General features: G+C 42.2%; 2 protein-coding genes across 2 annotated transcripts; one reads left to right on the top strand and one right to left on the bottom strand.

Annotated features, from left to right (window-relative positions):
- Positions 1-91: 91 nt before the first annotated feature.
- Positions 92-1,046, bottom strand: K441DRAFT_666920 (uncharacterized protein). Its single transcript, XM_067649732.1, has 2 exons — positions 734-1,046; positions 92-677 (listed from the first exon to the last, which is right to left on the bottom strand). The coding sequence occupies exon 2, from the start codon at positions 574-576 to the stop codon at positions 421-423; it is 156 nt and encodes a 51-aa protein (XP_067499512.1). The 5' UTR covers positions 577-677; positions 734-1,046; the 3' UTR covers positions 92-420.
- Positions 1,047-9,354: 8,308 nt separating this feature from the next.
- On the top strand, positions 9,355-12,256 carry K441DRAFT_699461 (GMC oxidoreductase). Its single transcript, XM_067653160.1, has 2 exons — positions 9,355-9,900; positions 9,960-12,256. Exons 1-2 carry the CDS (start codon positions 9,836-9,838, stop codon positions 11,911-11,913), a joined length of 2,019 nt encoding a protein of 672 aa, XP_067499511.1. The 5' UTR covers positions 9,355-9,835; the 3' UTR covers positions 11,914-12,256.
- Positions 12,257-12,773: the final 517 nt, after the last annotated feature.

Genomic DNA, 12,773 nt, shown 5'->3' with positions numbered 1-12,773 from the left:
TAGGTAGCCTATACTGAAAGACACCAGGAATTTTTTTTTTTTGTAATAGTGCTTCCTATAGGGAAGTAATAAAGCCATCCATTTAATTAAATAAGGTGAGAACGACCCATTTCCCAACCAATGCTCCAGGCAACAAGGCCATGGTTAAAAGGTAATGCTTGCATTGCTTGATTCATCTATCTAGGAAAGGCTAGTGGCTATATAGTACAATATCGAGGAGGCTGGCTTTACTAGCCTCCTTACGCCACCAGAAGGCCGATTCTCAACAGCCATCAGCTACTCACAACTAGAAGCCTGAATCACTATGGCAGATAATTCGGGAAGCTCTTCAGCTTACTAGGAGTACTAAGAAAAGGATATCCGCCCCGCCGCCCCGCCGCCACAATCGCCTCTCTTCCTTCCACTTCCAGCTCCCATCTTTCACCTTGCCCCTCCATTCCACACAAACCCACTCTTCACGGCCCTGGGGAACAGTTCTTGTAATCTCTCCCAAATCGACTCTCCGCCGCTGTTTAGGTCATCCCAAGCCGGGCAATCCAGGCTGAGTAGTGGCGCAGCAAGAGCTTTTGTGATCATCTCCAAAGGCACATCAAGCGTAGAGAAGAGGTCTGAGAGAATGTTTGGGCTGGCAAACTTGACAATTTGGAAGGCAAAGCAAAGCAGATTGTTGTTCTCAAGTAAGGTGCCACTCTGTGTACTCCCAAAAAGAGAGAAAAGGAATAACTGTGTTAAGATCCACATGATAGACAAAGGGATGAATAAGAATCTGCCGCTAAAAGAAATCAGAGCAGCTTCAGAAATGAGTGAGGGACAAGCCAGCTAGGTGGTGTTGGCCTCAGAAGAATGAGGCACATGCGAATCTACCCTTGAGAAGCTTCGATCCTGATAACATAAAGTCAAGCAATGGCCCTCCGGCGGGTCAACCGCATCAGCATAGTATGTGATGTCTAGAAGACTCGGCTTACTATATTGTGTGGGAAAGCCCGAGCAGTTGCTAATCTCTGCAGAATGGACACTTTTGAGATTTTTCTGTTCCATAGACGGGGCTTCGGAATTCTGATCCTCGAGATGTTTAGGGAATAAAGGAGTTCTCTGGGCTCGCGTAGCTATGCTGAACCCTGTGAACGACAGCCGTTGAGATGGTGGCTTACATGCAGGGTTGGAACGGCTCTTGAGGCGGCGTAATATTGTATATGTTTCAGGATTTAGTACCTGCATCATAGGTGATATACGTTAAAATTAAGAGCTTCTAAGTGGATATCCCACGTCTAATGAACTGAATCTATTAGCAAAGTGGGAACAGTGGACAAGCTAAACTTGGTCAGGACCAGGAAAGGTATTTCGATCGACGTGAGAGATTCTATACCTAGTAATTTGGAACAATATGAGCTGCAGAGACAAACATGGGGCATCATCCTTGTCAGTTGTCCGTTGTGTGCCTAACGAAAACAAGCAAAGGCGGCTGAACCGTTGGAGCCATCAATTCCCGAACGTGGGCGCCATTGCCGGTGCGATGCATGAGACTTCGGGTGGTAGTTAGCAAATCTTACAGCAAAAAACATAGGTGTTTTAAATGAAGAACTGTTACGATGCTAGTAGATAGCCTAGATATTGCATGGATGGACCTTTTCGAAAGCAGTGTAAGAGATGGATGGATCGAGATTAGATCGGGATCCATCAATCCACTGATCCACGCCTAATCCATTAGTGGCGTGGATATGGATCTAGATCCAATAGTTATCCATTTATGGCGTTGTTGAGGCAACGCCGTAATGCATTAATTACTGCACTAACTATTAGATGGCGTAAAAGGGGTAAGCTGGTAAGAAAGCAGTAAAAATAATAAAGTCTCTTACCTCTTATTCTTATTATTACTATTAACTATGCCTCTAAAGCTAAGAAAGAAGAAGGCTGTTGCTAAACTACCTTTACTACCTCTACTACTACCACCTCCCTTAAACGTACCTCTATACCTTTAGCTATAAGATAGCCCTACCTAGCAGCCTTACCGCCGTACCGCCTGGTCTCCTAACTTATTAGATATAGTAGTAAGGCTAAAAGATTAAGTCTTTAATATAACCAAGCCCGATTAATCTATTATAATTTAAATAACGCTAACGCCTGATCCCAATATACTTAAGATCTTAACTTTTATAATAGCTCTAATATTTAATATGTTTAGCGCTAATTAGTCTACTAAAGCGCGCGCTAGCGAGGCTCCTCCTAAAGATAAAAGTTAGTTTAATTAGTTCTAGGTTAACTAGAACAGATTACCTAGCTATATTATCCTAATCTCTAAAGGTAATAGTAAGCTCTCCTCCCTAATCTAGCGGCTAGGTGTACTAATAGAGAACTATAAAACTAGCGACCGGTGGTAGCTCTGTAAGGAGTGTTATTATAAGTATAGTATTAAGGCCTACTCCTAGAATACCTATAAAGGAAGCTCTAATATTATAAAGCATATTTAAGTGGTCTATAGTTATATATTTAATAAGAAGGGTAAGGAGGTGCCGTATACGTTAAAGTTAATCTTTATACTTAAAGGTCTTAATATAAATAATCCCTGGGAGCAGTAGGTTCTTAATAAGTTAGCGCGTGCGTTTAATAAGAAGACGTTTAGGCGACTTCTTTTTTAATAGATTATTTATAATAACGTGTCTTTTAGGCAAGTTAATAGGCCGGTCTTTTATAAGTTTATTAAATATCTATCGCCTTAAGCAGCAGAATATATACCTAGTAGATAGTTAGTTAGATCTTAGATTATTAAGGGCTATATTTACTATAAGGCGGCAGTAAAGAGAGAGCTATAACGCGCAGTTAGTAAAATTTATCTATCTTTTAACCTATAGATATTAGGCAACCTTCTTTCGCTTAATAGTATTATTACCTACTTTCTTAATAAAGATTTTAAGCCTTAAGTAACTCTTCTTGCTATTCTAGAGCAGACTAGCTTATATACTGGCGTTAATATTATAGAAGGCGTAATTGCCGTAATTAAAGACTTTAGCATTAAGAATAAGTAGATTAGGTATTTTATGCTAGATAACGCGGCTAATAATAATATAGCGATAACGGCCATTATAAAGAAGTTTAACTTTAATCCAATTAAGCGCTGGCTACATTATTTAGGCTATATTATTAATATTATTACCCGCTACCTCTTATACAGCTATAACCTAGATTTATTTAAAGCGGAGAATATAATACCTAAGAATATAAAAGTGTAGTTATAGACGTAGAGGAAGCAAGGACTAGTTAATAAAGCTTATAACTTAATTATATAGGTATATACGAGCCCTTAAAGAAGACATTAGTGGTATAAAAGTAAGTAGTTCTAAAAGTACAAATTAGTTAATAGTACTAATAAATTATTAGGTTAGAAGATATATCTCCAGAGTATCCTCCTAGAGGACTAATAGGATATAATAATAACCTAAGACCTCTCCTGATCTAACGTTACCCGCTAGAATAATACTTATAAGGAATTCTATACACTAAATTAGCTTCACGCGCTATTTAAAGACTTTATATAATTAGAGTAGTAACGCGTAAAATAACTAAAAGAGAGGCTAGAATCTACTTGGCTAGAAGACTAGGATAACGCTTAGAATATAATCTTTAAAAATATACTTACTATAGATAATTAGGAGGTTCTAATATAGTATAAAAATTTACTTAAACTATGCTAGGTTATAACTATAGACCTATAAGGCCAACTAGGCGATAGTAAGTTATATAGGCTAGTTAATATTTAGTAGGATATTAAATATATTACTAAAGAACTTACCTCTATATATAAACGCTTTAAATCCGCACCGCCCTTATTAATTAAAGGAGAATAGTATTTTGCTATATAAATTAAGTTCGCACTTAATAAGGCTTAACGGTACTATATAAAAATTAATAAGTTAGCAGCCTATATTGCCGCAGTTATCCTCTATCTTAGATATAATTAGTAGTACATAGAAGCTTAGTAGGAGCATAAGAAGACTTAAATTACGTCTGCCCGTAAATTAGTTAAATATCTATAGCTTATAGACTATAAGTCATAGCCTATCTTAGAAGCTCTATCCCTAGAGAAGAAGAAGCCTAGGCGTGAGCTTAATATTATAGAGGCCTATAGGATAAAAGGTCTTTAAAAGAGCGGCTATTAATGTTATTCTGCTGCCGTATAGGATAAATATAATTGCTATTATACGTAGAATTAAGTTAAAGATTGCGAGACCCTAATTAAGTGGTAGAGAACTATTAGCTGTGAATAGTACCCGCACCTTACTTAAATGGCTATTAATCTCCTATTAATTCCAGCTATAAGCGATAAGCTAAAATATATCTTTAGCCGTCTTAGCTAGATAGTTATAAAACGCTATAACTACCTTAAGTAGAGTACAATCTAGGTAACTTTATATCTCTACTTCTAGGATAAGAATAAGATTATTAATTTAAGACTTAATATAACTCTACTTAAGCCTATAAAGTTAACTTCTCTAGAGTTAATTAGGTCTAAGAGGCGGAGGTTATTAATTTAAGTAATCCTTACAAGTGCCGCTAAGGCGCTAGTAGTAAGCGAGTTAATAGTGATTTTCTATACTGGGTATAGAAAATCCTAATTAGTTAGTAGAAGCTAGGGTCCATAGGTTATAATAAAACTTAGTAGATAGTTATAGTAGAACTTGGTGGATAGTTATAGTAGAACTTAGTAGATACTTAGTAGATAGTTACAGTAGAACTTAGTAGATAGTTATAGTGGAACTTAGTGGACAGTTACGGTAGAACTTAGTGGACAGTTATAGTGGAACTTAATAGATAGTTACGGTGGAAATTGGTAGATAGTTACGGTAGAACTTAGTAGATAGTTGCGGTGGAACTTAATAGATAGTTGTGGTAGAACTTAGTGGACAGTAGAACTTAGTAGATAGTTACGGTGGAACTTAGTGGACAGTAGAACTTAGTAGATAGTTGCGGTGGAACTTAGTGGACAGTTGCGGTGGAAATTAGTGGACAGTTACGGTAGAACTCGGTGGACAGTTATGGTAGAACTTGGTAGATAGTTATAGTGGAACTTAGTGGATAGTAGAACTTAGTGGATAGTTGCGGTGGAACTTAGTGGATAGTGGAACTTAGTGGATAGTTGCGGTGGAACTCGGTGGATAACTGCGGTAGAGCTTAGTAAATAGCTGTAGTTATATAACTTGAAGATTATAATAAAAGCTATACTGTGCCGTTATATAATATGAGTGGCGAAAATCGCCAGAATTAGCTTAATATACGGCAAAATTGAAGCCTAGGCCCTAGGTAACCTATTAAGAATGGATAAAGTTTGGATCTCGATCCAGATCCAATGGATTTAATGGATTTGGATTTAGATCTAGATCTAATCCATCCATCTCTTACACTGTTCGAAAGCTTGGATTTCTTAGAGCGGACACTGCAAATGATGCAATTCATGATAGTAATACCTTAGGGCAGGCATCATACTGACGCCTAAGGGGTGGCGAAGTTGACACCGATGCGGACCGCTAGTAAGAGTGCTACTCATGGTACCGGTTTCTGGAGAAGTCTCCAACCTCACCGCCTGTGGGAGGGCCGGTGATGCTCTAAAACAGTTAGAGGCGGCTCATGAGCACAATGCCCAAATTCGAATTATGCTGAACAAGCCGATTTCATGAGCGGCAAGTCTCCATGAATATTTGGACCATGTTGACCTTTATAAAATATTACACTAGTGAAAAAGGTCATTCTCGTCCTTTAGTACAATTACTGATATCTGAATAAACTTTAATCTAGCTTTGCATTTGCATAGCTGAGTGCACAAAATATATCTTCCTACTGAACAGAATATTTCGGAAAATTTTCATGCTGGATCCATGTCTTAGAGTTTCCACGTTGGTTTTCCAGGTTCACAAGTGGAACGAAATCCGAATTGTCGCTCTTCGGTTTGGAAGACACGGAATTGATGATCTTTGAGTTACTGCCAGTGGCTGACTTACGTGTCGACTGTTTGGAATCTCCAGTTTGGGTGAACATCGTCCAGCGCCAGCTATGCACGAGAGCTCGCAACGCTGGCATACACGAGCAGATGATACTTACGTGTATCTCGACGGTGCTCTAATATCTAAGAGGCACATAATCCCCTTTAGCTGTCAGTTTCTCGTTGGAGGGGTGGGGTTTCATCAAAACTTACGTGCGAGATTTTGTGTATTCCCGAACTGGATGAGAGATTTCAACCGGAGAACGCTGACGACGGTAATGCCAGTGTGGCCAACAGGCAGCGTTCAGCGAGCGATGATGCCTTCCGCTGACTGACTGTGGTCAATCAAGCCGCTCGCTGGACGCTCGCTGGAAATGTACATACGCTGACTGCAGAGCTGACAGCGCGCTTATCCTAATTGGGTAATTTATATAAATCTAATAGAGTTACAGTTAAATTTTAGGTTTTTGGCAGCACCTCTATATATATAAATATTGACGTTATCCGAAAATTAACCTTAAATAGTATCTAAATATTATTGGATTTAATTAGTACGCCGCGTGGGCTTTAAAGTAGGTATTTGCACCGGCAGTAACGTTAGTAGTAGGAATCTAGGTTAGGTGGTTAAGCGGGCTCTATTTTAAAATTAGACTTTATTAAGGGATAAGCTTTAATAGATCTACCTATCTTAGCTAGTGTTTTTACCGCTATATTTAACTTATAGTTAAGTTAGTATTTAAATTTATTAGCTAAGGCGTAGTTAAGGCACTGTTAAAGCCAATACAGTTAATTAAGCTACTTAGTAGAAGGCCTTTAAGAAGCTACTACTTCTAATATTAATCTACTTTAATTGTGTTGGTATTTATAATAACTAGTAAGCCTGCCGTGCTTACCTAGGAAAAGATTCTTTCAGTTAATTGGGAATTAGGAATATATAGCTATAGTTCTAGCCAGCTGGTAGAGGCTCTCGTTATATAGAGTTGTTCTACTTATTTAGTTTATATATGTCTTTAATTATAAGGGGAGTACAAGTAGTAAATCGCAAGGTCTATAAGCTTTATGGACGTAAATTAAGAATTAAATAAGGAAGGAGTAATTAGAGGAAGAAGCTCTACTATATTTCTAGTAGGAAATATAAGGTCCCGTTGTATTTTCCTATTGTAATAAAGGCTGGCATTTAGTGGACAAAACGCGTATATAGACGCGACGGGGAATTTAGAGAAAACTATATAATTTAGTATAAATATCCCNGGGTTTCCCACCTAAATTTTAACCGGAGATCCGAAGATCCTCAACTTCTACAAAAGGCTTCAAAATACCACCAAATTGATCCTTCCTTACCACTTAAGCAGCGAGCTGTTAGCGCGCTGCATAAATATACGCTGACTGGCTGTTGTAACTATGTATGCTGACTGACTGCTTACATCAGCAGCGAGCTGTCAGCGACGCTGCCAGCGACGCTGCCTGTTGGCCACACTGGGTAATGCTTGGAAGGCTCAGTAACTTTTGCCAAATTTGACAAGAGTGTTAGTGAACTTACAAGAATCCAACGCCGGACATGAGCATGATTTGCATTTTCATCCTGAAAGACAGGGCTAATTTTGCTAGTTGTGGCATTGGTAGGAGAATGGCGAAAAGGTCAAGGAAGATGTTGATTGCGGAAGCGGCCCAGCTTTGCGCATTGGCATTGTTGCAAGTGCCTTTATGTTCACCATCCCACCGTTTCCGTGAAAATGGAATAGGCCGGCACTAGAAAATAGATATAAGGGCGAAGGTGATGATGTACCCGACACGGCAAGCCATAATTTCGTATACCACTCTTCTAAAATTTCGTTCTGGAAATATGCGAAGATAGGAGAAGAGGATGGAGAATTTTATCAAGGCTAGAGAAGCAAAATATAGAGATCCGTCGAAGTAATAAATCTAAGAACTGTCAGGATGGGTAAAATGATATTTCCATATCCAGGCTCGACTCACATATAGTACATGCGTTATATCTTCGAAAGGGACGGCCTAGATATCTTTATATTATTGGAATCATGGCAGGTGAATATCGTCCTGTGTAAGGACCTATTTCACATACCTTTACTAAGTCTATAGTCGGCTAAGACAAGAGACAGTCCGGAGAGCGGGATTACGAGTAACTTGATTCCAAGCAGTGGGCATGTGAAGATTCAGACGAAGACCGACTCAACGTGCCATAGTTCTAATAATAGTCCAGTCATCTAGACCAAACTCACCGCCACCGGCTCCAGGCCCTCTTGCCAATAATCGCAGCGAAACTGGCAAAAGATCTAATGCACCTCTAACGATACCGGTGATCAAAACTGCCTTCATCCTGTTCCTTACTGGAGCACCGTAGGCTGTTTCGGAAGCATTCTTTGTTGCTGTTCAAATTAGCAAATGGCCCATAAAAGCCGAATTAATGGGCTACTTTGATGAAGATGAAAATTAGGGAACTTACTCAGTGATTCCTTCACCGTACACCCAACCTGAACGTATTCTCATATCCGTATATTTGAGTCTGCGTTTGTACAAATGCAAGCTTGACCCGTGAAGGAACATGAAGACTCTAGAATCAGTTTCATCATGCATTCCAACTACGTTTCACTAGCGTAAGAATGCAACTGGTGCTGCTAAAAAGCCGTCACCGCGTAGCTGGGGAATGACGACAATGCGGAACTCTGCTCTACGGGTTCTGATTTTGCCAAAGGAGACATAGCAGCTATCCAGACCGTGATATCGAAGAATAGCTTCATGTTTGCAAAAAATAAGACAACGTGAGGGAACTTAAAAAGACATCACCAAAGAATGCTACGACGGATCATTCAGGAAAGCAAGGAGCAATATAAATTATGAGGTTTCAGAGACGAAGCGACGACAATTCAAGAGCTCTCATCGGCTGTGATTATCATAACGCTACAGTAAAGAGCAATTTTTGACAGGATGGGAACGGCATAGTTGAGCATTCTAGGGTCAGTGGAATGGGATTATAGACTCCAGGGTAACAATCTACAACCTCGTTCTGCACTGTGAACTTGCGAGGAAGAGGCCTGCACCAGCAAGCTCTACGAAAGAGCCGCAGCCGAGTCATTATCAAGTCCCTGCTTGAGTATCTCAAACAAGTGACCATCAATGAGACAGCCTTGGAAGAGGTTATGAGAACATTGGGGGAAAACTACCTGGAAGAAACTCCAAGAGTTGACGCGGCTTAGGTTAAAAACAGAGGCTGCAGTTCTTGGCCATAGTGGTCAGCGCTGCGCCGGACCGATGTCCCCAAAAATTCCCTAGCTTGCGGATAAATGCTTCCAAGCGACCCGGCCCTTTGCGCAATCCCCTGCCACAAATGGCGGTCATCACCACTGAAGGAATCGTGTCTTCACCTCATATCATCGCCGATTCTTTGCAACCTCTCTGATCACCAAAGCGCTTTGTGCAGTGAGCACATCCACTGCATACACTGCGTATATCATGGGACCATGTTTTCACGTTTTACAGCTCCTCTTACCCCGAGCATTCCCGATGGCTGATCAAAATGCCAAACACTAGAGTGCCTGCCTCATTGGTCATGGCTCTAGCTGTGCTATTTCACCTCGTGGCAAGCGGCGCTGAAGTACCACTATTCTGGAAAGGATTGTCACAGCAGGATGACCGCGTCTTGTGGTTCTTTTAGCCATCATTTGAGAAACCGGTACTTCCAGCGGGCCCTTATTTAATCCCCTCCTGGAAATCGGCTTGCCGCCACTTTTATAACTTTCCTTCATTCTACTGTTACACTCAAAGCAGTCATTTGTTGAAAACCCATTGCCCTTTTCACTCTCTTTTCTTCCTTGAGTCCGGCTCCTCCGGAACTCTTATCCGGAAATGCTCTTCAAACGGGTATTAGGCCATATAGTCGCCTTCGCTGCTTCAGCAGATTCTCTAGCCAAGTGAGTGGGATCCTGTTATCCACCAAAACATTGTATAATATCACTCATGATACATTTAGTCGAAGGGATGAGTCTGATAGCACAAGCCTTGGGAGCTACGAATACATTGTAGTTGGATCAGGACCCGGAGGCGGGCCCTTGGCTGCCAGACTAGCGATCGCTGGGTTTAAAGTCCTTTTGATTGATGCTGGAAATGATGAAGGAAGCGCGCTGCAATACCAAGTACCCGCTTTGCAACTTCAATCAACCGAATATGAACCTATGCGATGGGATTACTTTGTGAACCACTATTCGGACCAGGCACGACAAGAAAAGAACTCGCAGATGACATGGAGAACTCCTTCAGGCGAATTATTTGTTGGGCCAAATGCTGCCACCGGAACAGGCACACCTCCCCCCGGATCGACACCTCTTGGCATTTTATATCCACGTGCAGGCACTCTGGGTGGTTGTAGCGCTCATAACGCACTAATTACGATTTACCCTCATGAGAGTGATTGGACGAACATTGCTACGATTACTGGAGATGGCTCTTGGGCCCCGGATAAGATGAGGCAGTATTTCGAACGCCTCGAGCGGTGTCGATACCTTCCGAACTATGTTGTTGGTCATGGTTTTAACGGGTGGCATGGCACTGCTCTCACTGATTTGACGCTTGTTATTGAGGACCGGAAGCTCCTATCATTGATCATTGCCGCTGCAACTGCAATGGGCAAAAGCCTACTAGGGAAGCTGGTTCAGACGGTCGCAGGCCTAGGCGAGGTTTTGCTTCGGGATATCAATGCCGATACTCCACTCCGCGATTCAACGCAAGGGCTTTACCAAGTGCCACTTGCAATGGATAACCACCATCGGAATGGCGCTCGCGAATTCATCCTTGCTACTGCAAATGCGACAAACCCCGATGGGTCACGAAAATATCATTTGGATATCCAGCTTGAGATGCTCGTGACCCGTGTTAGATTCGACGAAACAGGAGCCAAGCCAAAAGCTATTGGAGTAGATTTTCTCCAGGGTAAAAGTTTATATCGGGCAGACCCCCGAGCAAGTGCCACAACATCGGGAGGGACTCCCGGCGGTGTCAATGCCACTCGAGAGGTCATCATTTCAACTGGCGCTTTTAATACGCCACAGCTTCTGAAGTTAAGTGGAATTGGCCCGAAAGCAGAGCTGGAGAAATTTAACATACCCGTCGTGGTTGACCTTCCTGGTGTCGGGACCAATCTCCAAGATCGTTATGAGAATACTGTCGTTGGCAAGACAACCAGTGACTTCGTTATCACCTCTCGATGCACTTTCTTACGAACCCAGCCAGATCCATGCCTAGAGCAATGGGAGGACAATGTCATTCTAAAGGGTATTTACGGCAGCGGCGGCATCGCCATTACGGTTGTCAAGAATTCTAGCGTCTCCGCTGGTGATCCAGATCTCCTCATCTCTGGTGCCCCCGTATACTTCACAGGATATTATCCAGGCTACTCCGACTTCTCTTTAAGTGATGCCCGTCACTGGGCATGGATCGTGCTCAAAGCACACTCTCGCAACAATGCTGGAACAGTAGCCCTCCGGTCATCCGACCCGCGTGATATGCCTCTCATCAACTTCAACTCCTTCGATACTGGCATTACTGCAGATGGTGCAGACCAGAAGGATTTACAAGCAGTTTACGAAGCCATGGAGTATTCACGCAGCATCTTTAAAAACCTGATTCCGCTTGACGGAGCCTTCACAGAGGTCTGGCCGGGGCCGAATGTGACTACTGAGGCTGGCATGAAAGACTTCATCAAAAAAGAGGCATGGGGTCATCATGCGTCTTGTACATGCCCCATCGGTGCTGACAACGACCCAATGGCCGTGCTGGACTCCAGCTTCCGTGTCCGTGGGGTGGACAGCTTGCGTATTGTGGACGCATCTGTCTTCCCGAAGATCCCTGGCTTTTATATCGTGGTTCCTATCTACATGATTAGTGAGAAGGCTTCGGATGTCATTATTGCGGACGCGAAGGCTGCGTAAACTGAATGCGGAGGAAATGTTAAGGATCTAGAGCATGCATCTGAGCCAGAGATCAGGTTATCAGATTAGACTGCTAACCACCAGATAACTAAAATAAAGGACTATGTTTATATAATACTCAAGCTATATTTATGCTTTCGCTGCTCTGCTGAGATTCTTCCTCCCCCGCCAGTGGCAGTGTATGGCGTTTAAGAAAATAGCGATACTCTATAATGTTGGTTTATATTTATCCCCTTCGATAAGCTCTCAGCGTCGTCTTCCAGGTAAACTCCACACCACACCTTGGGCAATGGAACTTAGTCGCCGTACCAGATTTATCCCCTTAATTCCGTAGGAGGTTGCGAAGCGGTTGCGAAGTGACGGCCGTTGCAGCCATGCTCCCAGCATTAAGGCTTTAGCCTCCGGTTACAGGGTTGAATTTGGTAGCTATCGGTTATTGCTGCTGCCGCTATACTAAGGGAATTGCTCGATATATGCGGCAGGTGCGTCCATGTGCTTGGTCATGGAGGGAAAGGCGCTTGCCTTTAGTTACCTCTAGTTGGCTCCTAGCCATTTGATATGTGGTCCTCTGTCTGCCTATACTCCGTGTTAGTTTCGGGAATTGTGATGCGGGCGGAAATCACACTGTGGATAAGTCGATGTATATTAAAGCCCGCTTGGACTTTATGATAACTCCAATGGCACTGCTAAGCTTTTGCAAATAGTCATGTGGGCTTGCATCCAGCGGCTGGCATAGGCTGCTTAGAGATGTTGGTAAGAGCTCGGCTGCTGGTAAAATTGGAGTGCCGGCTGTTCCTGTTTTCTAGGCAATGATTGTACTAGAGCGACCTCCAAGGCATCTCCTGGCGATGTGCTTTAAT

Source organism: Cenococcum geophilum (genome assembly GCF_001692895.1).
Source record: "Cenococcum geophilum 1.58 unplaced genomic scaffold K441scaffold_51, whole genome shotgun sequence".
Lineage (NCBI taxonomy): Eukaryota > Fungi > Ascomycota > Dothideomycetes > Gloniales > Gloniaceae > Cenococcum > Cenococcum geophilum.
The sequence above is the reverse complement of the archived record's forward strand: the minus strand, read 5'-3'. Positions and strand labels throughout refer to the sequence as shown.

What these genes read in the sequence shown, in the direction of transcription:
- K441DRAFT_666920 (XM_067649732.1), bottom strand. Translation starts at nt 576, where the DNA reads ATGATCACAAAAGCTCTTGCTGCGCCACTACTCAGCCTGGATTGCCCG.
- K441DRAFT_699461 (XM_067653160.1), top strand. Translation starts at nt 9,836, where the DNA reads ATGCTCTTCAAACGGGTATTAGGCCATATAGTCGCCTTCGCTGCTTCA. An exon ending in TCAGCAGATTCTCTAGCCAA is followed by an intron (nt 9,901 to 9,959) that starts GTGAGTGGGATC and finishes TGATACATTTAG; the next exon opens with TCGAAGGGATGAGTCTGATA.